Source organism: Schistocerca cancellata, chromosome 8 (assembly GCF_023864275.1).
Source record: "Schistocerca cancellata isolate TAMUIC-IGC-003103 chromosome 8, iqSchCanc2.1, whole genome shotgun sequence".
NCBI lineage: Eukaryota > Metazoa > Arthropoda > Insecta > Orthoptera > Acrididae > Schistocerca > Schistocerca cancellata.
This window is the reverse complement of record NC_064633.1, coordinates 329645060-329671741: the sequence shown is the minus strand read 5'-3', so window position 1 is coordinate 329671741 and position 26682 is coordinate 329645060. Positions and strand designations below refer to the sequence as shown.

The following is a 26682-nucleotide window of genomic DNA, read 5'->3' as shown; positions in this document are numbered from 1 at the left end:
ATCTGCATTTTTCATTTCCACCTGAACCGTGCTGCGGCTCGCGTTGGTGCTGTTTGTCAGTTTCTGCCCTCTGTTGGAGGCCAGAGGGTTTCGTTTAGTTGGCGTTGTTGCAGTTGTTTGTCTTCTTCTTGTGTTGACAGGCGCCACTCGGTTTCGCAAGCGTTGTCTGTCCGCTAGTGGCAGCAGCGGTGGTTATCGATATGTAGTAACTGTTGGCCTATCTTTGGGCGACGTCGTTGTTTTGCCGGAACGTGTGAGTGGCGAGTTCAGTTGGCGACTGAGGAGAAGCCAGGTCCGCACAGTGCGACAACACGCCAGGACCGCTGGTGGCACGCATGACTGCTGAATGGAATAGCTGTGTTTCGCTTCGTCTCTTTTCTATTTGTTTTGTTTTATTATTACTATTCGCGTAACAACTAATGTATGAGATAAAATATGTTACTACGAAAAGAGACCAGAAGTACCTTTTAGTGATGCTGTGCTATGCCTTTCTTTGGATCATTAATTTTCAACAAAACAAAATATATTATGTTCTTATTGTTCTGGATCTGGATTTCTATTAAAGGAACATTTTTTCGTTACTGTAACTCGCCATAAAGTTCAAGCTATCTTCCTTACTTTATAGTTATTGAAAAGGTTAATGAAAATTACTTCGTTATCAATACTGATGTTACAGTACGCAATGATTGTTCAACATCATAATTTTGCAGTGGATTTTTGTTAACAGTAAAACAACAATAAGTACCACGACTAACACGAGAACATGAGACTATTATCGGAGAAAAAAGATGTTTTTACTATAAGGTTGCCAGACCAGAACTACGCACAGCAAGATTTCTTTTACGTGATGAAAGTAAATTATCTTTTTGCACTGTTAGTAATATATTATCAGCAGCCAGCGTCAACCTGTAAAACACATCATAAAATCTGCTGCTCTGCTCTGCAACTTCGAAAGCTGAAAGAAATAATTTTTACTCCACTATTACCTGCCCGCTTCTTTGCGGTATGATAGATTTCATTTAATGAAATTTGAATGCGCCGCGGCAACGGCTCGTTCGTTCGTAGCGCAGCTCTGCACCACGAATAATACAGTATTTAACTAACTGAAAATGTCTTAAGGGGATGGGATAAAATACCAGGCAAGCTTATCATAAATCATAATGCAAGGTTTCACTAAGTAACTCTATTCAAAACATTTAATGAGTACGTAATGGCGTACATCTCTCGATCTTGACAAAAGAATGCTACGCTAGCGTACACTATCACGTCACAGGCTATCCTACTCCCGTAACTCCAAGAAGACGACAGAGAAATTAATGTTCGTTCTGTATTATTTATACTAGTCACATATTCTCATCTTTGTTCGATATTTAATAAGTATCGTCTGTGGCGGTTTCAGTACTCGCCGACACAGATAGTATCTAAAATAAATAAAAAAACAGTACATAATTTTATACAAGAACAAAACATGACACACAATGTTTTCTCTTTATTACATAATATGACTTTTGCTAAAGACGTTACAGTCCGCACAGTGCGACAACACGCCAGGACCGCTGGTGGCACGCATGACTGCTGAATGGAATAGCTGTGGTCACGAGGGTGCACGACTTTGTCGTAAACCGGATCCATCAAGCTTTAAGATGAGTGCATTTCAATCCAAGTAGAGAAACCTTAACCATTGTGATATCTCACGATTCTCCACTGACTTGGGTTTGTGTTGCTGCTCGTAGTGTCGCCGAGGCCAAGAGCAGCGAGTGGAGTGCTTGGGGAAGGCGGATCTGATTAGCTTTCCTCGACGTCTTATTAATATTTACTGCGTACAACTTGTTACAATTTGTTAATTTCAACCAACGGTAGTTTTTCTTGCCTGGTGGCCGCTAACGCCCCAGTTACCTGCCTTGGGGGTTAGTGTATGTAACGGCACTGTACATTTCCTCGCCTTACCGCTGCTGTCCAGTAAGCTTGTTGATACCAGTGTCTACCAATTTCAAATGTATATTACAGCACTGAAGATGGTCACTAAGACACCGAAAGTCGATTTTGCGGATAATAAAACAAAAAAATACGACCAATGCTGTTTCTCCTTCCAATTATAGCGTGTAGTTTTGACAGCTTTCTTGATTGTAGGCCGGCTGGTGATTCCTCTACTTCGGTGGTGATGATTCCTTTCTCGTTCTGGGGGCTCTAAACACAGTATTCAGGATGCAGTGCAGACTGCTGGTTCCGGCTTTGGCATATTGTTACATCGTTGCATTTGGTTTATTGGATGTCAGATTGCTTCAGCAAGATTATCATTAGTCATTCGTTAGACTGCCACTAGTCTGAGTTACCATCTTGTGAAGTGGATGCAACTCTTGGCTGCCTATCTCATCACTCACGGAAGTGTTTGTTGCCAGACTTTCTCAGAGGTCGATTCCTGGAGCACCGACTGGATCAGTTGGTTGTTTTTTTTTCAATCAACTTTTGCTATTGTATTTGCTGTTTTACAGCAGGTTTCAAAACTTTTTATATTATTGCCGTTCCTGGCGTGTAAGGTCTTCAGTCATGATTGTGGTCGCTTGCCTTAAAATTTTAATTTGGTATTTGTATTTTAGCAGTAAGCCTTTAGAACCTTATTTACTGCCATTCCTGGCGTCTGATGCCGTCTGCTGTGCTTGTGGTGTCTTGCCTTTAATATTTCAGTACCTGTAATTTGTAAGTTGCAGCGAGTTTCAAACAATTCTTAATGTATTGCCATTCCTGGCATGTAAGGCCTTCTACCCAGATCACAGTGGCTTGCTTTTGAAACATTATCTGTTGTATCTGTATTTAATGGTGATTTGCTAAATTCTAACTCACTGAAAACACTATTATTTACACTGTTGTTTGTTCCTTCATTAATAACGAGTAGTATTTTTTATTTATTGTTGAGTCTGGAATTATTTGTTTAAAATAAATTGTGTGTAATTGTTAAAGACAACCAATAGTAACTGATTACGGCACCGTCCACGATCCTAACCTAATCCTGCCTTACCTTGAGTACCACCAGGTTTCACCACTGTTTCCTTTCTTTTTTTTTCCCACTGCTTGTACCTCACCCCATGTCTCTTCCTGTATTACTGCCACTGTCTCTCACTGACCATCACTATCTTCTCTTAGAAGTATTTTTCACTAGGGAAAGATAGATACTGCCTACAGGAAAATGAAAGAGGCCTTTGGGGAAAAAAGAAGCAGCCATCTGAATATCAAGAATCCAGATGGAAAACCACTCCTAAACAAATAAGTGAAAGCTGAGGCGTGCAAGGAGTATATGGAGAGTCTATACAAGAGAGATGAACTTGAAGGCAATATAATAGAAAGGGAAGTGGTCTAGATGAAGATGAGATGGGAGAAACGGTACTGTGAGAAAAATTTGGTAGAACTCTTAAAAACCTAAGTCGAAAGAAGGCCCTGGGAGAAGACAATATTCCGTCAGAACTACAGACAGCCTTGGGAGAGTCAGTAATGACAAGATTTTTTCATTTGGTGTGTAAGATGTATGAGACGGGCGAAATACCCTCAGACATCAAGAAGAACGTAAAAATTCCAATTTCATAAAAAGCAATTGTTGACAGGTGTGAAAATTACTAAGCAAAATAACGACACGAATTCTTTACAGAAGAGTGGTACAAGCCGACCTCGAAGACGATCAATTTGGATTCCGGAACAATGTAGCATACGAGAGGCAATACTGATCATATGACTTATTTTAGAAGACCGGAAAAGGAAAGACAAACCAACATTCATAGCGTTTGTAGACTTACAGAAAGCTTTTGACAATGTTGTCTGGAATACTCTCTGAAATTCTGTAGGTATCAGGGGCAAAATACAAGAAGCCTTAGGAAATTTACAACTTATACAGAAGCAATACGGCAGTTGTAAGAGTCGATTAGCATGAACTGGGATTGAGACGGGAGTGAGACAGGGTTGTAGCCTATCCCAGATGTTATTTAGTCTGTACACTGAACAAGCAGTTAAGCAAACCAAAGAAAAATTTGGCGTAGGAATTAAAGTTTGCAGAGAAGAAATAAAAACTTAGAGATTTGTCGAAGACATTGTTATTCTGTCAGAGACAGCAAAGGACTTGGAAGGCAGTTAAACGAAATGGACAGTGTCTTGAAAGCAGGATGTAAGATGAACACGAACAAAAGCAAAACAAGGATAATGAAATGTTGTCGAATTAAATCAGGTGATGCCGAGGGAATTAGATTAGGAAACGAGACACTTAAAGTAGTAGATGAGTTTTGCTATTTGGGCAGTAAAATAACTGATGATCGCCGAAGAAAATGGGATACAAAATGCAGAGTGTTAATGAAAAGAAAGGCATTTATGAAGAAGAGAAATTTGTGAACATCGAATAAACATTTAATTGTTAGGAAGTCTCTTCTGATGGTACACTACTGGCCATTAAAATTGCTCACCGCGAAGATGACGTGCTATAGAAGCGAAATTTAGCCGACAGCAAGAAGATGCTGTGATATGCAAATCATTAGCTTTTCAGAGCATTCACACAAGGCAGGCGCCGGTGGCGACATCTACAATTTGCTGACATGAGGAAAGTTTCCAACCGATTTCTCATACACAAACAGCAGTTGACCGGCGTTGCCTTGTGAAACGTTGTTGTGATGCCTCGTGTAAGGACGAGAAATGCGTACCATCACGTTTCCGACTTTGATGGAGGTCGGATTGTAGCCTATCGCGATTGCGCTTTATCGTAACGCGACATTGCTGCTCGCGTTGGTCGAGGTCCAATGACTGTTAGCAGAATATGGAATCGGTGGGCTGAGGAACGTAATACGGAACGCCATGCGGGATCCCAACGGCCTCGTATCACTAGCAGTCGAGATGACAGGTATGTTATCCTCATAGCTGTAACGGATCGTGCAGCCACGTCTCGATCCCTGAGTCAACAGATGGGGACGTTTGCAAGACAACAACCATCAGCACGAATAGTTGGATGACGTTTGCAGCAGCATGGACTATCAGCTCGGAGACCATGGCTGCGGTTACCCTTGACGCTGCATCACAGACAGGAGCGCCTGCGATGGTGTACTCAACTACGAACCTGGGTACACGAATGGCAAAACGTCATTTTGTCGGATGAATCCAGGTTCCGTTTACAGCATCATGATTGTCGCATCCATGTTTGGCGACATCGTGTTGAACGCACATTGGAAGCGTGTATTCGTCATCGCCATACTGGCGTATCACCCGGCGTGATGGTATGGCGTGCCATTGGTTACACGTCTCGGTCACCTCTTGTTCGCATTGACGGTACTTTGAACAGTGGACGTTACATTTCAGATGTGTTACGACCTGTGGCTGTACCTTCATTCGATACCTGCGGAACCCTACATTTCAGCAGGATAATGCACGATCGCATGTTGCAGGTCCTGTACGGGCCTTTCTGGACACAGAAAATGTTCGACTGCTGCCCTGGCCAGCACATTCTCCGGATCTATCACCATTTGGAAACATCTGGTCATTGGTGGCCGAGCAACTGGCTCGTCACAATACGCCAGTCCCTACTCTTGATGAACTGTGGTATCTTGTTGAAGCTGCATGGGCAGCTGTACCTGTACACGCCATCCAAGCTCTATTTGATTCAATGCCCAGGCGTATCAAGGCCGTTATTACTGCCAGAGGTGGTTGTTCTGGGCACTAACTTATCTGGATCTGTGCACCCAAATTGCGTGAAAATGTAATCACATGACAGTTCTAGTATAATATATTTGTCCAATGAATACCCGCTTATCATCTGCATTTCTTCTTGGTATAGCAATTTTAATGGCAAGTAGTGTATTTGTCTGGAGTGTAGCTATGCATGGAAGTGAAACATAGTTGATAAATAGTTGAGACATAAAGGGAACAGAAGCTTTCGAAGTGGGTTGTTGTAGAAGAACGTAGAAGTTTAGATGGGTAGATTACGTAACTGATGAGGTATTGAAAAGAATCGAAGAGACAAAAAATTTGTGGCAAAACTTGAGCAAAAGAAGGGGGACACATTCTGGGACATCAAAAGATCACGAATTTAGTATTGGAAGGAAGTATGTGTATGTATTTGTGTGTGTGTGTGGGGGGGGGGGGGAGGGGTTAAAATCGTAGAGGGAGACCAAGAGATGAATACAGTAAGCAGCTTCAGAAAGTTGTAGGTTGCAGCAGTTATTCGGAGATGAAAAGGCCCGCACACGATAGAGTAGCATGGAGAGCTGCATCGAACCGCTCTTCAGACGGAAGACCATAACAACAACTTTGATTTCCACTGCTATTCTCCCCATACCTCTCTCTTTCTATTTCACTGCCACTTTTTCTCTCCCGCAACCACTGTCTCCTTTCTCTTTCTCTCCCACTGGCACTGTCTACTCTCCCTTCCGCCGCCACTGTCTCTGAGCTACTCTCTTTTAGCGCACAAAAGCACGAATATAACCGCATGTCAAAATTTTTGGCTGGGAAGACGGAGTGACGACTGAGGCAGCTGGTTCCCCACTATTCTGCCTGAGTCTTTTTTGGGCTTCGACATGAGCTTTTTTCCTATGGTTCCCTTCTTTTCCCTGCTATAGCAGGATGTGGTGCTTAGATAAAACGAATTATATAGGTCGGTAAAGTTTTGGCAGTTTATTTACCGAATTTACAGTTTTGCCTAATTTGCAGTCTTTCCAGTTTTACCTGGTTTTTGATAGTCATTTTAAGTTTTTCTCAGGCATGTTAATACCCTTTCTAGCTCATTTTTTGTCACTGCAGTACCACTCTGGCCTATTTGTATAGGTATGAGGTGCCCGTTATGTAGAGACATCGTGTCATAATGTTTTATTGGCGAAAAAATTATGAATGAAAACATAGGCTGGTGACTTCAGAGTCCTAGTGATGATCCTCAAATCTCTGACATGTGTTCACTCCGTCAGTTAAAATTACAGTTATGCCTCAGATAGGTTATTATGCGTATTTTACGTGCAAAAGTACGGCAACTTTGAACCTCTGGACCTCGCTAACGGTTAATGATATGAAAAGTTTCGAAGCTGACCGTCCCCACAATGGATACTTTTCGTAACCAAAAATAATGTTTTTTGGGTTTCCTTAGGTATCTTCCAGGGACAAATTGTGCTTTTACAAGCCGTGTAAGGTCCACCTTAGACCACACCTAGTGCAAAAGAACCAACCAATTTGCTGAATTTTCCTGGGGTAGAGAAACTTTGTAATGTTTTAATTTTGGTTCTGTGCTGTAGGAAAGGTGCAATACGCCCGTTCTTCCGATGGATATACAAACGGTCGCTTGGACAAGAGCTGTCCAAGACACATCACTCCTTATCTCTGTCATCAATAAAATCCGAGGTAAGACCCCTTGAAAAATCGGTTTTTTACTCTCGGCTTTTTCTAACATATTGATACCGTAGATTATCGTGCACGGACCGACTAGAAAATAAAACGGGTTCAGGCCCAGTTGGTCTTGCGTAGATGGTATTTTCATATGCAACTAACAGGAAAATTTATTGTAAGAGGACGCACAGGCCATTCAACATTTGTAGACATAGAAAAAGCTTATGACAGAGTGCCGTTAAATGAGTTGTGGCTGAGCATGGGGAATGATAGTGCCTTAATAGCCTACATTAAACAGAATATTATATTGTGGATGCACCAACTCAATGAAAGTGAGTAATGTGCTATAAGATGAATTACAAATCAGTTAAGGGCTAAGATATGGTAGTCCACTGGCTCCTGTGGTGTTTAAAATTAATGTGGAAAAAGTATTGAAGGCATGAAGAAGTAAATGTAGTTCTATGGGAATATTGGGAGATGATAAACTATACCCGCTGCTATCAAGTGAAGATAAGGTGATAATTGATACAGATTACGACAAGTGGAGTTTAAAAATAAACACAATGAAAACTAAATATACGCTAGTGAGCAGAGACAAACAGCATGACTTAGATGCTGAGACATTTAGTATAAAATAATGTTATTCTTTCCAGTATTTAGGTGTAACTGCACTTGCCAGTGGAAATGGCGTAGAAGATATTAGAAATAAGACTGGACAAAGAAAACGTGTTATTCGACAGTTAAACTTGAGAGGTGGCATGAGCCCCCTCTCATATTTCTATCTTACGATTCTCCTCTCTAATTGCATGCAGTGGAAAGTTGCTATTCCTTCACACGTGGACTTTCCACGCAGCGTCTCTCGTCACCCGGGTGGTCCGATGACAGGCGGGCTCTGCTGTCTTTGAAAGGGTAAGCTGACAGGTGTGAGAGAGTCAAGTGAATGCTTTCCAGACGCCGACATTGTCAAGAGGCACGCCCGCAAGGGCCTGAAGTAGCGGCTGGGCTAGAGGTTCCGTTACTTCGCAGAAACTTAGCGAAAACACTTTCTGGTGGGCTACCAGCGAGGCGTGGGAATGACTTGTGTACCCAGGCAGTTGTGGCGGGCAAATTCCCGCGCTTTCTGCAAAATCGTAACTGTGATTGGCTTACTCAGGGCATAGCTCCGTGACGTAGCAAAATCGGAGCAGAAATTGGCGCCAAGAATCTCCATTGGCGGAATGGTAGTGTTCCGGCAATGGAGTGGAATTTTCCGCCGGTTTTCGAGTTGCTGATTGGAACGGTTAACCACGGCCACTGTCGTGGGGGCGGGAATGTTCTGTGTTCGGTTTTGTACAGGTGCTCTTGTGGGTAGTCGGCTCTCGCCTTTCGGTCGAGGACGTCGAAGCAACCAGCCATCGCCTCCGGTACGCCAGATCGTGTTCTGGCAGTTAAGAAGACAGTTTGGTAAGGTATGTCCGCAGCACCGGCAGACAGGGATTTTCCTAGGTGATAATCAGAGCTCAGCAGAGCGCGCCTGTTCGTCTTTTTCTAACTTTGTTCTGTCTTGGGTAGCAGCAATTAATGTTGTGTTGGCTATGTGTTTTCTCTAAGATTTGAGTTGCAAGGAATTGGCTGCACATACCACTTCGTCATAATCCTCACAATCTAGTTTAGGGACAACTTCACATTCACAGTGTTTGTTTGAGTATCCAATTTGAGCCAATTTGATGTATTGTAAATGTTTCATGTGTTTTTGTTTATTATTTTGTGTTTAGTCTTAATAAATCATATTGTTATTTTGGACAGAACTTTCATTCTGTTAATCGGTAGAGCAACCCTATCATTCCTCACTATGTTAATGAAACCTTCGTTTATTTAACTTATTTATCAAATTAAATTATTGCAGGTGCCAAACTCTCTTCTACTCCACTGGCAGGGTTGATTAGAGTCAGTTCGCGTTTTTTTTTTAATCCTTATGCAACAGCAAAAGTCGGAGTTAGAATAGGGGGGGCTTAGAGCATCATTTACATATGTAGATTCTAGAAGAATTTAGTGTTAAATACACTGCTTGGCCCGGCACCTCGCATAAAATGGCGACCCTTAGCCTCGGATCTTCCCTGTGAATCGCTGATAAGCAAGCGGTATTATCAGTAGGGACACTCAGAATATTTTTTTGCTTAATTTTTTATTGATTAATACCCAAGTTTTTTTTCTGGTAGTTCCGCGTTTAGTTTTAAGTAGCGGCGCATGATTTCAGTTTTTGTTTTCAGTGTATATATTTTTTTGTTCATTGTTTTTGTGTTCCTTTGATGGTGTGTCCGTATCACATCACACTTTGTTGGGTTTGTGTGCGGTTTCTGTACCACAACAAATCGTGCGTATAATTACAGCGTTGGAGCGGCGTTGTTGAAATTTTATGTCTATGTGTAAAAATATATGGAATAGGTTAATTTTATTGTGCATTTTAGATAAATTTGTTTTTCATGAATGATAACGAGAAGTAAGGCACGACTATTATCGAGCGAAGCTAAAACAAAAGATGATAGCATAATGGATAAGGGGCAGTTTACCGACGGGAATAGGTTCGGAGATGAGATGGGCACATTTTTAGCAGGACAGGACGCCAGGGTCATTGATGAGGAAGGTGATCTCAGAGCAGCGTTGCGGCCGTGATTATGATAGTGAAGTAGAGGATGAAACAGAGACAGGCACACAGGTCGAGACAGTAGCAGAAGTTTATAATCAAACGAACGAGAGCAGACAGGGGCTAGCTCGGCCACGTCAGAGCTCTAGCGCCCAGGTGTCCAGAGTTACATCTCCCACGTTTGAAGAGGATCAAAAAGATGACGTAAACCCAATACTGAGCTTCCTACGATCAATGAAAGAAGAAGCTGACGAACAACGTAAGAAGGAGAAGGAAGAAGATGAGAAACAGCGTAAGAAGGAGAAGGAAGAAGCTGACGAACAGCGTAAGAGGGAGAAGGAAGAAGAGGAGAAACAACGTAAGAAGGAGAAGGAAGAAGCTGACGAACAGCGTAAGAAGGACACTGAGGCAATAATTTCGCATATAGGGGAAATTCGTGGGGAATTACTAACAATAAAGAAAGAATGTGGAGAAGCAAAACAAATATCAATAGTAGCACAAGAAGTAGCAGGCCTAGCCAAAACGGCAGCAACAGGGGCAATGAAAATTGCAAAAGCAACTTCTCAACTCGCAGGGCGCTTGCGACGTACGACACAAGCCCACTCAAAATCCCTAGCAGTCTTAAAGACTCAAGGTAATATTGTGGTTACGAACATCACGAAACGAATGAAAGAAGTAGAGAGTCGGATAGCAAAACTAGAGCGAAACGGGCACACGAGCACTGCGCGTTCGGATGCCAATGATGGAGTACATAGAATTGTGTCTCCGAGGAAAAGCCCGCCGTGCTCTAGCCCAGTGGCAGAGTGCGGAACTAACAATGCACACGCAGAAACAGAGAGTAATAGCTCCAATAATTGCAGCCCACTTAGAAGAGTGAATGCTGAATGCCACGTCCACTGTAATACAGAGGTAGCAAATCACAGTTATCAGCAAGATAGACCAGGACACTCAGCAGACGTGCAAGTACCGGAAACGAGTGACAATAGAAGTGCGAGGATCGGACAGGATTTTGATCACAATCACTTCCTGTCGATACTAAAATTCCAGAAGTTCAAAGGTAATGGAGGGTCGATGCATCCGAAGAGCTGGGTGACGCAGTTTACAAATTCATTACCGTCATCATGGCCAACCCAGGCAAAATTAGAATTCATGTGTGGACACATCGAAGGCCAAGCCGCGGAAAAGATGCGGCGTGTGGCAGCGACGTGTCGGACTTATCAGGAATTTGTTGGTGCATTCCTGCGGACCTACTGGTCAAAGGAAACGCAAGACAGGATTAAGGAGGAAATAATATTTTGTCCTGAACTGGAAGTGTCTGGGCATAGGAACGCACCAAATTTTTTGATGGTTTACTCAAGAAGAATCAGTTTTTAGATAGTCCATATAGCAACGGAGAAATCATTAAATTTTGCTTTTCCAAATTGCCTGTTAGGTATCAACAGACACTTGTCGGGAAGTGTGGATCTGACATAGAAGCATTCAAGAGTCTATTGCGCGAACTCGAAGTAGTCTTCGATAAACAAGACGCAAAGGACAGGAAGGAGGCACAAAATAACAAATACCACGGGCCAGCAAGGGAAGACGACAACAGATCGCAAAATCGCACTCGTCAGTTAGGAAACCAGGGTTACGGAAATCAAGGTTACGCTATTCAAGGTTATGGAAACCAGAGACACGGAAACCAGAACGTCAGGGAACAGGGTCAATCTAGACAAGGAATCTGGGACAGGAGGAATAACGAACGGCAAAGCGACCGTAATTGGAGAGAGCGAAATCAAGGACAACAGGAGAACCAGGAGATTGAAATTAGACCTGCAAATCCTAATGCACGTCAGAAGAGGGGGGGTCTAACAAGGGATTGGCGCTAGTCCATAGGATTCCACCACATCTCTCACACAAAGAAGTTCGTGGAATAATACTAGTTTAAGTGATGTACATAGTAGAATAGACAAATATATGAACCTTTCTTCAGGGAACAATAATTGTTGCATTAATAGATTAAGATTGTTAAATTATTAACACGCTGCATTGTCTCACATAAGAAGTTACTGCTGCTATCCTTTTTTGTTTCTGTTCGCGACTTCCAATGTCGATGGAGTTGGAGACACTACCTTTCCATGAGCAATGTTTTAGTCCTTTCCTGTCTGGTGTCCAAGTTGAGGGATAATGATGAGTGAGGAGATGTCGCACAAACGGGCGCATACAAGAACGTGCTCTTAGAAGCGTTCTGTGAAGTCGTGATACGCTCCATAGCGGCCACAACCAGTTCGTGAGACGTTCATACCAATGCTTGCAGGCACGCGTCAGTGCACTGCAAGATTGTGGTATATTGCGTGATTTCGAGGATGAATATGGGCAGTATAGTTTTTACAGTGATGCGCCAGCATCGTTGTCTTGCAAGTCGGGGTGAACCTGTGAGCGTTTGACTCCAATAGTTCCCTAGACGGTAGAAAGGCGGGCATAAAGCCTACCGTGCCAATGTGCTGGTTGGGGATTTAGCGTGCTGCTCGTGACTGTCACAGATGAATAACCAAGGTATTATACTTGGAGATTCGTGACATACTCTGTAGCTGGCGTGTGTTGGGCGACTGAATCCGCAACAGGAACCAGTCCTGGCTTGGTCATATTGCATTGCCTCTGGAAAGGTGTGCTTTGATTGCGAAAACCGCATCATATAGAGAAGGAAGTTGACACTATAAATTTATTGTCTTGTATAGCCATGGCTAACCCAGTCTCTGGAGTTTCAGTGAGGTGTAGTGAGAACTCGGAGGCCATGTCGTACGGCGCGCACATCTCTGTCATCGTCAATAGTGGCGAGCAGCGAGACATCTCAGCGTAACAGGAATTATGTAAGAGTATTGTATAAGGTAAAAAAAAAAGGTACGATATACTAGGATAAGTTAAACTGTAGGATTTAACAATAACTAGATTAATATTGTGGGGGTTTTCTATCACAAGTGTTCAGCAGAGTGCGCCTGTTGAGATGCTATTTTTCAGGTCACCAATCCACAGACTCGAGATGGAGGGACGACGGGCGAGCGAAAGTAGCATAGTTGCATGTTCTTTATAGCACAGTAAAACTTAGACCTGTATAACAACATAATTTAATTAAAAGACATAGAATGTAGATCGTTGGCAAATGGTAGTTAATTCTTGAGCATGTCTACTGTCAATCTATATAATTAATAGTAATATTAGTGCGGGCCCGCACATTTAGCTGTTCACCAGCGTAGCGTCACACACCATGTACAGTAGTGAGACCGGTCTCTATTTTGTTATAATGATAGCCATAGATTAATAACTATAAAAGTAAAATAAGAGTGTCTGAAATGACAGACCATCAATGTGTCATTATGTAAATTTATTATAACATAGAAGGTCATGGGAAAAAGTTAGGCATAAGATTTTTGTCAGAACTGTGCAGATGACGGGTATCTTGGCAATGCAGAGGCCAGCCAGTGCAAAAACAAGAGGTCTTCGGCTACCTGCCAGAAGGCGAGCGTCCGGTCCTGCAAGCTGACAGTCACCGGGCCGTTTCCCAACAAGTAGACCTCAGAGACAATTAATCGATGTGAGGAGAGCCTATCACTGTGTCTTCCTACCGTACTGCCGTGATCATATGCGTAGGTCATGGTGCAATCTCAACAGAGTACTGCAGATGCTCCAGCACACCCTATTGCCGTTGCAACAATGTAGCAACAACACCCGACGTTTAGCCCTATGTGATGTCAGTACTGTGGAATTTGTGAAGTGCTTCGAATATTTCTAACAATGTGATTTAGTGCCTCATTCTCAGCACAGTCGTGAACTTTGTGCAATGTGCACGCACAACTTGATGCCCCATGAACCTTGTTTTTGTTCTTAAATTTCCTTCTCTAGTGTTGTTTTTGTAATGTATGTTATACCTTGTATGTGTTTGTGTTTTACACTGTAATTCTTATTACAAATTACTGTATTGTTCTCCACACCATGTTTTTTTTGTATTTTGTATTTATTGTTGTGTGTATGCAAACAGTGTGCCTGAAGTCCCCATAAACCGAAGCAGATACCACCACTGTCATTGTGAATGGACCATCAGTTCAGGGAACATTTTGTAAAGGTTATTCTTGCTGCAGGGAGACAGAATGAATCGGAGGTTGTAATTAGATTCTGAAAGCTCACAAAGAGGTTGTTAACTTAAATAGTATCATGTGTGAGTGAGTTCACGTTAGTTTAATGATTAAAATTGTTGTAACATCTTGGGCATTTAATTGCGGAGCACTCCAACTCTGATTTAAAGAATAAATTGCTCCATATTTGGCTCACATGCCCGGGCCATATTTAGAGAGTGAATGTCTGTGTGAATCGGTGTTTGGAAGGGGCTCCCTGGGTATGGATGTGTGATGTGAGTGTTAGCGTTCCATATTAAGAAGGTGAAGTTGGCTACATCATAAATAATCCTCCCTCTACGAGCTGCATTTTTCAGTTGCAGTGATTTTCTTTATAGAGTGCGGCCTGTGCAGCCAGTTTGCGAGATTGTTCTTGGGTGGTTGACTCACTACCTTGCTCCTAAGTGAGCCAACCGCTCACCAATTACAATCTAAAATGGCGTAGGGGCTATGAGAGGTGGCATGAGCCCCCTCTCATATTTCTATCTTACGATTCTCCTCTCTAATTGCATGCGGTGGAAAGTTGCTATTTCTTCACACGCGGACTTCCCACGCAGCGTCTCTCGTCACCCGGGTGGTCCGGTGACAGGCGGGCTCTGCTGACTTTGAAAGGGTAAGCCGATGGGCGTGAGAGAGTCGAGTGAACGCTTTCCAGGGCCTGAAGTAGCGGCTGAGCTAGAGGTTCCGTTACTTCGCAGAAACTTAGCGAAAACACTTTCTGGTGGGCTACCAGCAAGGCGTGGGAATGACTTGTGTACCCAGGCAGTTGTGGCGGGCAAATTCCCGCGCTTTCTGCAAAATCGTAACTGTGATTGGCTTACTCAGGGCATAGCTCCGTGACGTAGCAAAATCGGCGCAGAAATTGGCGCCAAGAATCTCCATTGGTGGAATGGTAGTGTTCCGGCAATGGAGTGGAATTTTCCGCCGGTTTTCGAGTTGCTGATTGGAACGGTTAACCACGACCACTGTCGTGGGGGCGGGAATGTTCTGTGTTCGGTTTTGTACGGGTGCTCTTGTGGGTAGTCGGCTCTCGCCTTTCGGTCGAGGACGTCGAAGCAACCAGCCATCGCCTCCGGTACGCCAGATCGTGTTCTGGCAGTTAAGAAGACAGTTTGGTAAGGTATGTCCGCAGCACCGGCAGACAGGGATTTTCCTAGGTGATAATCAGAGCTCAGCAGAGCGCGCCTGTTCGTCTTTTTCTAACTTTGTTCTGTCTTGGGTAGCAGCTATTAATGTTGTGTTGGCTATGTGTTTTCTCTAAGATTTGAGTTGCAAGGAATTGGCTGCACATACCACTTCGTCATAATCCTCACAATCTAGTTTAGGGACAACTTCACATTCACAGTGTTTGTTTGAGTATCCAGTTTGAGCCAATTTGATGTATTGTAAATGTTTCATGTGTTTTTGTTTATTATTTTGTGTTTAGTCTTAATAAATCATATTGTTATTTTGGACAGAACTTTCATTCTGTTAATCGGTAGAGCAACCCTATCATTCCTCACTATGTTAATGAAACCTTCGTTTATTTAACTTATTTATCAAATTAAATTATTGCAGGTGCCAAACTCTCTTCTATTCCACTGGCAGGGTTGATTAGAGTCAGTTCGCGTATTTTTTTTAAATCCTTGTGCAACAGCAAAAGTCGGAGTTAGAATAGGGGGGGCTTAGAGCATCATTTACATATGTAGATTCTAGAAGAATTTAGTGTTAAATACACTGCTTTCCCCGGCACTTCACAAACTCAATCCTTTAGATTAATAAAAATTAGGTTCAAAAACAGTAGAAAGCATACATACATATGAATCAGAAGTTTGAGAAATGATAAAGAAACGAACGATTACTGTCCATGGAAATGGATTACTAAATATGACGTTCTGGAGTGTCAAAAGTAGACCACATCAAAAATGAACACAGCAGACACTTTATGGAAGTAGACACTTTATGGAAGTGGACACTTTATGAAAGTAGAAAGGAACAACATGGGATCTGCTAAAGGGAAGAGATCACTACAGTACGGCCATGTTCATGCTCTGCTAGTACTTCGTAGTATCCTATTCGACTTCTAAAATAATTCAAACTCTTGAAGTAACATGATTAACATGGCAGTAGACGACATTTAGACTGTTGCAAGTCAACGACAGAAGCTGAGGGAATCTCAACTGACCTTCAGTTAGAAAACTTACTACATGTCGTAAAAATGTACACGTCCAAGGATCATTTCAGATTCATCTATATATTTGTCAAACCATACTTGAAAAGAAGTAACAGTGTGATTTGGTGTATTGTCTACTTGATGCTTTCATGATGTTCCATGTCATTTCAGCTTCAAATCTTCACATATTCTGTCACTGAAAAATAAGGAACAGTGCAACATTACATCCCAGTCTGCTCAGACGGGGTTTCAGATATCTGACTTGGACTCCATTTGGAGAAATGATTCTGCGTCTTTTTCTTTTTAAGTTGAACGTAATAGAGGATCATGGCTTGGGACATGACATTATCTCCGAGGAAACCGAGTTCCAACATTCATCGGAGTATCTGTGGGTTTTGTAAGCTGGAGGTGCTCACTTAGGAACGTGAGCTGAAGTGTTGGTTTCCGCTAGTCTGCCTATCACGGACTCCAGGACAGATTTAAAATGCTAGGTGAATGTTGCTTCCGCAGGCCAGTAGGCTGGCTTAAGTGTTGGAGGCTTTCCGAGCACCAGGTATTCTCCAAGTGCCAATAATCTAGAAATAATGATGGAGGAAGTTCTGACAGGAAGCAGAGAACAGACATTAGCCGGAAAGGGAGAAGACTGATAAGAATACCCAAAAGGAGTCAAAAGGCAATAATATGACATTCGGTCTTTGAGTGACTGAAATTCGCAGTGTTTCAAAAATTTCAGAAATTACTTGTGGTTTCCGAAATCTAGGGATAGTTTGGCAGTCTTCCCAGGTGCAGCAGACGAGTAGCGGTGCTGCTTCTTATACCGACGACGGTTTTGGACGTCGAAAGTCAGTGATCCAGAAAGTTATTCTTATATCATGGAAAGATCAGAAGAATTCACCTGGACCTTCCATTGCACAGGCGTGCAGCTACATCCAGGTGTCCAGGATGTTGTTGAAGAGTGTTACAACTAAAGGCATGTGTACATATACTGCTGACGATGTATAGTAGGAAGAGTACATGATACTTTTTGGTATCTGGGGAGTGGTTGGGAATGGTTGGGGGGGGGGGGGAGTGGGGAGGGGGCGAGGTACACAGGGTGCGAAATTTAGCAGGCATCTCTGAAACAAACAACAGCTCTTACCGACTGAGCATCGAACTGAAGTGAGCACGAATGACATTAGGTTTACGTCATCCTGTGCTGTTTCAAACCTTTATCACAATCCAGCGTCGGTAATGTCTGACAGGTAGCGACGTACAAGGCTCTCGGCATACATTGTTTAAATAATGCAAATTTCCCTATCATTGCTCGGGGATGGGCTAGTGTGATAGAAGCTACTCAATCTGGTCCAGTCGCTGCCGCCGGAATCGAAGCACTCTACGCACTGCGAAGAGCGTGAAGTGTTGCATACTCGGTAGGCATTTCACATGTCGGTAGCGGCGCCGGTACTGGTCACCTCTCTAGTTGCGTGTTTGAAGCACTGTGCTAATTCTTATACATACTGTATTTACGCTTGTCTTTCGTTGATAGTCTTGAAAATCGCTAAAATATCAGTGCTTACAGAATATTGCTATTACGTCGCACACAAACGTCTTACGTCCTACGTTTTGTTAATATTTACGGGGATTTTGTGGAAAATGACGTTACGTCATTATTTCTACCAGTAGGACAAAAAGCCCTTTTTAACACGTACACTATGACGTCTAACACACTAATAATGAAGGGATGACTTACCAAGAGTTTGTTTGGATACTGCACTGTGGTATTCTTTAACATTTAAAGTCTCTGAAGGAGCGCATTTTTTGCTAAATAAAGCACTGCAGTAGATCATTAACATCGTATTTAGGATAAGTCGGTTTTTGGGGAAAAAATGATAAAAATTGCAACAAATTAACTCAAAATAGCACTTAATTATGAGATTTCTTACATATTTTCCTATTCTCACTGTGGGTTTTTGGTCTCTGTTGGCTCCTCGAACGACTAAATTTGCATGGCTGGAATAATGATAAATGTAATTTTTTTGCTTATCATAAATTCCCACAGACTGATCCTCTCACTACAGAACACATACTTCGGAGGTGAGCAACAGCGCATGATTGATAAACAATTCAAATCGTTCATACTTTTGAGCTCAGGCTGCACTGTGATTGGCTGAAAGCACCATGACGTCGACCCAACCAGACGCTGACGTGACGTGACGTCGACATGACTCGAGTTTGCCGAGATGGGACGCGACATTGACGTAACGAGGCTTTGACGTATGGTAGAGAGCAGTGGGGTAAAACTCACGTAGCGGGAATAGCAATTCAATTAATTTGTTATTATTATTATTTACAACAAAAACCCACACCCTGGTCACAGAAAAATATGATCTCCTCACTAGAGCACACAGTCCTCGAATATTAAAAATAATTTGGTGTTGTGATTTATAACAAATACTCATACCCTCACACAAAGAAACTTGATACACAGAGCAAGGCTTATGCCATCCAGACAACTGCTCTAATTATGAAGGATGAGGAGGGGGAAGTCGAGAATGAAAATTATTGGTTCCATCGGAGGGGGAGGGAAGGGGAGGGCTGAGTGGTGTGTGGGAAGAATGTGGGATGCCCTGGGTGACCTTGTACAATTCCCTCAGGTCACTGTGCTGGATGGTGGTTCCCCATGCAGAATGGAGTGGCGGATATCCTTACCCAATTGCCTCATTACACCTTTTAAAGGAAGCACTGCTTATCGACGTAAACAAATTAAAAGTGGGATAAGTCAGAATGCCAATGGTGTTTATTGTAGAGTCTATTTCGAGTCTTCTTATACCCCAGACATTGAGATAATATCGTTATCTCGCTTAGAACTGGCCCTTTGTAACTATTTTGGGCATGTCCACCATTTGCATTTATGAACCACTTGATCTGCGCTAGGGACATTTTCAATGAGGTGTCTGAACGTCTGTGGAGAAATGGCAGTCCTTCCTTTTCCAAAAACCTAAACCAAAGAGGGTAGTGATGGCGGATGCTGGGATATGGAATGGGCTCAATGTTCTAACTGATCCCAAAGGGGTTCCGTTGGGTTTGGGCCGGGAATCTGGGCAGACCAGTCCAGTTCAGTAAAGCTACTTCACAGATATTGCTTCATGATAATACAAGCAATCGTCTCCGAACTGTCCCTCAACTCTACACAGGAAACAATCCTGTAAAATGTGTACATATCCTTATGCATTTAACGATTCTTTAGGCGCAATAATGGGACTACCCCCTAACCATATAAACCACACCCATAACGTAACATATCCTCCTTCATACTTCATTGTTGGTACCTACATGTGATGGCAGATAAAGTTCCCAAGGCATTCGCCAAACCCAAACCCTTCCATCACAAGGCGACGCAGCATTGTGTGATTCATCACTCCCAATGACTTGTTACCAGTCATCCACTGTCCAGTGGCTGTCGTTAGAGCACCTCAAGTGTTGCATATCATTGACTACAGACATATGTGGCTTGCGAAGAGCTGTTCCACCATTGTACTCCATTCCTTTTAACTTCCTATGCACAGTCAAAGTGCTAGCTGAACTGCTGGTGGAACTCTGGAACTCACGAGTGATTCGTTCCAGTAATATCATGCGACTGTTTGCATCCATCTCCGCAGTGTTCGACGATCCTTGACCTTCGGTACATGTGGTCTGTCTTGTCTTGCTTTAGCGTGGTAGTTCCTTCTCGTTTCCGCTGCACAATCACATCAGTAACAGTTGAATTGGGCAAGTCTGTAGGTTTGAAATGTCGCTGATGGTTTTTTTTTACTCAGGTGCCATGCAGTGACTACTCCACTATGCCCTTCTTACTGACCCATTCTGCTGTTACAGCTCCTCTACCGACAAACTCTCCATCTAGTTTTACGAGGGGCGTTTGAAAAGTCCGTGCAAAGTCCGAGAGGTGGCACCACCGGCTCGTATCGAGGTCATGTTTAGTTAGTAGCATCTTTATAAAGAACGGACACCAAGTTTCAGCCATATTGGTCTATTTCTTTGTATTTGGCATTCGTATGAATCGAGGAAGTCGAGTCATAATCAAAAATGGACGAAGAAGAACTTCTTGTGGCGATTAAACATAAGTTAAAACGCCTCAGGAGACTAAAGACAAGCTTAATAAACATTACAGTGACTCTGAACCTTCGATTAGAACAGTTTATAAGTGGTTTCAAAATTTTCGGAGTGGCCATATGGGAACAAGTGATGCTGAACGTTCTGGACGCCCTGTGGAGGTTACGGCTCCAGAAATCATTGATAAAATCCATGATATGGTGATGGATGACAGAAGAGTTAAGGTGCGTGAGATTGCTAGTACTGTGGGCATCTCAAATGAACGGGTATATAATATTTTGCATAAACATTTGGACCTGAGAAAGCTATCCGCAAGATGGGTTCCGCGGTTGCCCACGCTTGACCAAAAATGGAATCGTGTGAAGTGTTGCAAGGATGGTTTGCAGCTGTTCAAGAAGAATCCGCAGGACTTCAAGCGTCGTTCCGTCACTGTAGATGAAACATGAATACAGTACTATACTCCTGAGACCAAACAACAATCTAAACAATGGGTTATCAAGGGAGAGTCTGCACCAAAAAAGGCGAAGACCAGTCCTTCGGCCGGAAAGGTTATGGCGACTGTCTTATAGGATTCGCAATGGATAATCCTCGTCGACTATATGGAAAAGAGTGCCGGCCGGAGTGACCGAGCGGTTAAAGGCGCTACAGCCTGGAACCGCACGACCGCTACGGTCGCAGGTTCGAATCCTGCCTCGGGCATGGATGTGTGTGATGTCCTTAGGTTAGTTAGGTTTAAGTAGTTCTAAGTTCTAGGGGACTTATGACCACAGCAGTTGAGTCCCATAGTGCTCAGATCCATTTGTATGGAAAAGGGTAACACTATTACAGGTGCATATTATTCATCGTTATTGGACCGTTTGAAAACCGAGCTGCAAGAAAAACACCGGCGATTGGACCGCAAAAAAGTCCTTCCCCATCACGACAATGCACAAACACACACCTCAGCAGTTGTGGTCGCAAAATTAATGGAAATAGGATTCCAACTCGTTTCATATCCCCCCTATCTCCAGACTTGGCTCCCTCGGACTACTATTAGTTCCCCAATTTGAAGAAGTGGCTGGCGGGACAAAAGATTTTATTCAAACAAGGAGGTGATTGCAATTGTTCCCCAATTTGAAGAAATGGCTGGCGGGACAAAAGATTTTATTCAAACGAGGAGGTGATTGCAGCAACTAATAGCTATTTTGCAGACTTGGACAATTCCTATTACTCGGATGGAATCAACAAATAGAACAGCGTTGGACGAAATGCATAAGTCTAAAAGGAGACTATGTCGAAAAAAAAAGTTTTACCCCAAACATGCAAGTAGTTTTTATTTTTGCACGGACTTTTCAAACGCCCCTCGTACAATGACCTGGTCTTGTTCGGTCGTAAGATGTAACGCAGCAGCTCCTCGGCGGCGCTGGGCGCGGATACCACGGCGCAGGCGCAACCGCGAGGATGGGTGGAGAGAAGACGAAACAGGCGAGGAGTCGAACGTTGGGGAGATAGCAGGCAACAAGTAGCGGGCACACACTAAGAGAGAAAACAGCCGTTGGATATGAATGTACGCCGTGTCTGCCGTGGTGGGACAGCTGTAACAAGGAGGAACGAGCTGGCGGAATACTTACTATACGGCGAGGCTGGGCGCAGCTTGCTTCAGGGCTAGCTGGCTGGTCTTTTCCGCAAACAGAACCTGGAGGCAGCGAATTTGCTTGTGTGAGTGTGTTATAAGATGGTGCTTTCTCTACTGGTTGGGTGTCTACTGATATTATAATAAATCAGTTGTCAGCTGTTGTGTGTACTGAATGTATGCAACCTGATCGGAAAGTAAGGAACGATCGGTCGCGAAATGGAAACCAGAGTGAAAATCAAAACTGTTTTCTTTGCACATTTAGCTACAACTTCTGGCGTTAGGAACTTGCTTATTAATAATAGTGATGCTGTAACTGTTGGTTGGTAATATTTACTGACAAAATGCAACCTAACGCTAGATTGCGTACTTACGGCTATCCTGTGTGGCCGTTTTTTAGTACGACTTTAAAAGAGACAGAGATTATTAATTGATCACCGATGCGTCGGTTCTCGATTGTGTTCAGGGGACGTACGGATTAATCACGCGAATAATTTACCTTTTGACCCGGACTGCCTTCACGCAATCAGAATCTTCGATGAAAATACGTAATTCGAATATAAAAATGGAAATGAAAGCAAATTAGTGGAATTTCGTAAGAGAAAGATTAACAGATCGGAGATTGAACACATTAGTCGTGCCCCAAATACAATCGAGACACCTCGATAAAGAGCGAACCTGTAACAAAGCACATACACAATTTGAACATCATTTTTGGTTAGTGAAAGAAAAGAATAAGTAGAAAATTACTGCATCGTAAAATATTAATATATTTTGAACAAATTGGCTTTAAACTTCTACACATTGACAAATACACAATAAATGCATGACTTACATCTGATATTTCTTTTGTAAATGGCACCGTCCAATAATCGCTGCTCTGTTAGTCCGTTCCTTCTGAAAATTAAATGTCCTTGTGTGTGCGTAAGTACATTGTATCCACACCCGAGTTACCGAAATGTTTGTTCGTCGTTTCACATAGTTTTTACACAAAATAAAAATACAATTTGTAGCAAAGCTATGTTGTACGTCTTAACATGTCGGCGACCAAAAGTACAAGTGGTAATGAAGTCTCTAGAATATTTTTTAACAAAAGATAGATTGTTCTCTCAAATGTTTCGCACCATCGAACGCTGGGGCAATGATTTTAAATATCTGCGCCCAGCGAGTCATACTGTTTATTTAGAGTATTTAAACGCTGGACACGCGTCTTGGTATAGGCGCACATTAAAAAAAATATTTCGTCTCTTTACCCACGCGCTGCGATGCTTAGCATCTTTACGAACTACATTTCGTTGGCTGTCCTTTCCTTTAATGTCAATAGATCTCACATGCAAAGTAGCTGAAATCCAATAATATTACAAACTTCCAGGTACTTCTCTACATAGTCGCCGCTCCGACTTAGATATTTCGCGGAGCGTTATACCAACCAAATTTCCAACACCTTCGTCATAGAAGGCAGCCGCCTGTGCTTTGCGATAATTCTCTAAGCTGGTCTATAGTGCCTTGCCTGCACCCAAGCGTTGTCTTTGTATCCAGCTTTCATGAGAACAGAGATGATATTCAGAACGAGCCAATTAGGGCTGTGTAGTGGGCGATCGAAAAGGCTGCGTCTTCACAACCCCTGCAGAGTGCAGCAGAGAATTGCCACGAAGAAGGAAGTGCGTGGCAGTTGTGTTAGGTGGGTTGCATTCATTAAGGCGAAGTCTCTCAACGGGCCCTCCTACTTGGCAGGAGACATTGTTGTTCTGGGCACCTTCACTACCTCACAGTGCACTCACAACTGAAAAGAGCGTCTTGATGCGATCGACGGGCATACTAGAGACACTGCCCAAAACATCTGTGAAAAGCCTTGTCCGATTTTCACAGTGGTTTCCATTTTGCGACCGGTCGTTCCTCACTTTCCGAATAGCCCTCGTATTAACAGCATTCACTGTCTGATTTGGATCAGCGTTCCTTAACTGCCCAGATGCAACATGCAAATTTGTCAGTTGCCAGTTCGTTTGTCCCCCTTTCAGTTTGATGTAATTTGAGCCTTCACTCGTGTTTTCTGTAACCAACCCATTCTTTATTACCTGCCATGCTTCTTTCCATTTGATGTGTTTCTGTGTGGGCAGATGTTGTTTATCTAAATTGTTGTGCATTTCCTTTTAAGATAATGGGGTATTTCATTTTAAAATTCTAAGTAGAATTTACTCGTTGCACAACTGTTTTCATGTCTGACATAATTACTTGCACCTTTGAGAGCAGTTATCATGGAATATTTAGTGGTTCACTGTTTGGTTAAGCTTATGCTATTGCGTTGGTATCCTCTGTAAATTCGTTGTGCAGACGGATTCAGTTATTGCTCTTGTGTTATATTTCGGAAACTGTCACTCTTGAAATTAATTACTGAATTATTTGTTACTGCAGATTTAATTTAAATTGATGTTAATAGAGAAGCACCATTGGTACTTCTTGTATCCTCTCTTTCAAAGGTTGTAAACTATTCCTCGGGTATCTGGTTGTCTGGTAGATTGTTCTACTAATTTGCTACAGAAATGACCTGTTATTTAACGGTAAACTAGCTCTCTTTCTGGCAAGAGTAAGTGCCTTAAAATTTATTTAAGTTTACTGTATTTGTAGGAAAATAAATGTTTAAAACTTGTATAATTAAAAAAATTATTTTAGCAGTGGGCGAAAACCACTCCCACCTCAACCCAGTCCTACCACTCCCTCTAGAAACAAACATATATTAGTTAATCCCGCATTACATAGAGGTGTCCGGCTACTTTTGATCAGATAGTGTTAACCCATGCATGTTCGCATATACAGGGCCTCAAAGCTGCACTGCAGATATTGCAGAGATGGAAAGTGCTAATGATGTGCGATTTTCACAGAATGCATTGCTAGCCAGAGACTTTTATTGGTAGGCAATAAACAGATAGTAATGATTTAAGAAAGTGTATTTTTTGCGAACATAGGCTTTTTAAATGGAACAGTACCCTATGACATTACAAATTAAAAGTAGGTTATATTAGAATAGCATTGACGTTTGTTGCAGGATTCTAGTACAAGTGGTTCACGAGATGTTTTCTGAAAATTTCCCAAACCGACACTTTTCTGTGACATTCAACCTTCGTAGTTACTAGGTGCGATGTTTATATGGTTGCTTACAGTGTGCTTGTGTGTTGCTTGAGTGCAGTGCGACTTGCTAGCCAGTTCGTGTGTGACAGTCCAAGCAGTAGGTCGCGAATGGACGACTGCATTTACCAACGCAGAAAAAGCCCACAAGCTCATAGTGTCTGGAGAGTGTAGGAAGAATGCAGACATTTCTTGCTCGGTGTGTGCGGCAAGATCTCCCAATAGACGTCAACCATGTCGGCAACTACTTCAACCAGTACGTGAAAGTGTAACATCTAGACAACGGAACAGAAGGAAACCAGTGTCGACAGAAGAGGGGGAAATTAATGTTCTTATTGATGCTGAGCCGTGGCTGGCTCGAGTCATGCTTGTCTTGGGTTAAACCTTGGTTGCAGTCCTGTGGTTTTATTTCTCCTGCGGTTATCGCGATAATGTTGCTGTCCTCTCAGTGATTGGCAGCAAGAGCGTGTTTCGATACTAGTACTGCTGTATTATCTTTGGTGCGGCGGATATAGTTTCCGGCTGGGCGGTGTGTAACGAGTCGGTCGATTGGCGTGGAGCAGCAAGGAAGTCTCCGTCGCGCGTACTCTGGCCGGGCCACGGGCAGTATGCACGCGTGGTTGGAGTGTGAGGTGCTGATTGCGAGTGCTACGACGTTCGTCACCCACCGATCTTGGACATGAAAGTTGAGTCCTCACCTAACCTACTGCCGAGCCTCAACTGTTTACATTTCTTCGTTTGATCCTGGTTGTCGCTTTAGTGATATTCCCGCGAGCAACAATGTGTGTGTGTATTCAAGTCGGTTAAGATTCCAGCCGTCTTCCTGTGTAGTTTTACTTAATTTATTCGTGTTATTGAAGTTGACCAGCGGTATCATCTGCCTTGTGGCCGTCGACGTTCCGGTTACCTGCCCTGATCGTTGACCTACTTTTCGGCAGTGTAATTTCCTCGTCGTGATGTTGCTGTCCAGCGCGGGGAGTAGTTCGACAGCTGAGGTGTCGTTGGTCGTTGTGGGCACCAATATTCTGTGTGTTGTTGCATTGAAATCTTGTGGTCGTTTTGCTTGTTGCGTGGAGCAGAACTGATTTTGTTGATTGGTCGGTCGGCTGTCTGTCGGTTGGGTTGCCTTCTGATTAATAAGTCATTGGACAGGCTGCCTGTCTCATCTAAACGGGCGTTAGTGTTACAATCTCAGGCCGACCCATGGAAACTTCTGAGCGGCTTTTCTTGTGTGTTACATACTAATTTCTCTGTCTGCGTTTTAGTTATTTGGTTGATATGTGGCCTTCAGCCGAATTTTACATGAGCTGTTTTAAGATAAGGCCATCTGCCTTTTAAATTGAAACTCTTTTTCTAGGCCTTAAGCCGTTAAACATATTTTGTTGATATGTGGCCTTCAGCCGAGTATTAGTATCTCTTAAATCAATGTTCATGTCTTGCCCTGTCCTGCTAGACCAGGCATTTCAAATGTTGCAGCTGATGCGCTCGTTAGCTCCTGTGCAACCGCATGAGGATGTGGCATGAATCAGGCAAGTGCCCTGCACATTCTCTGACACATGTTCCATCCCTACCAAATGTCTCTTCGTCAAGAGCTTCATGG

General features: G+C 42.9%; 1 protein-coding gene across 3 annotated transcripts in view; it reads right to left on the bottom strand.

Moving 5' to 3' along the window:
- Positions 1-26682, bottom strand: part of LOC126094997 (uncharacterized) — a 56716-nt gene that overhangs the window by 15286 nt on the left and 14748 nt on the right. Inside the window, exon 3 of one of the 3 annotated variants that reach the window (XM_049909652.1) lies at positions 21899-22022. The exons of the other annotated variants lie outside the window; for them this stretch is intronic. Coding sequence (XP_049765609.1) covers positions 21992-22022 — 31 coding nt within the window. The 3' untranslated portion in view covers positions 21899-21991. Of the gene's footprint in view, positions 1-21898; positions 22023-26682 lie in introns of those variants that run through there. 3 annotated transcript variants of the gene reach the window in all.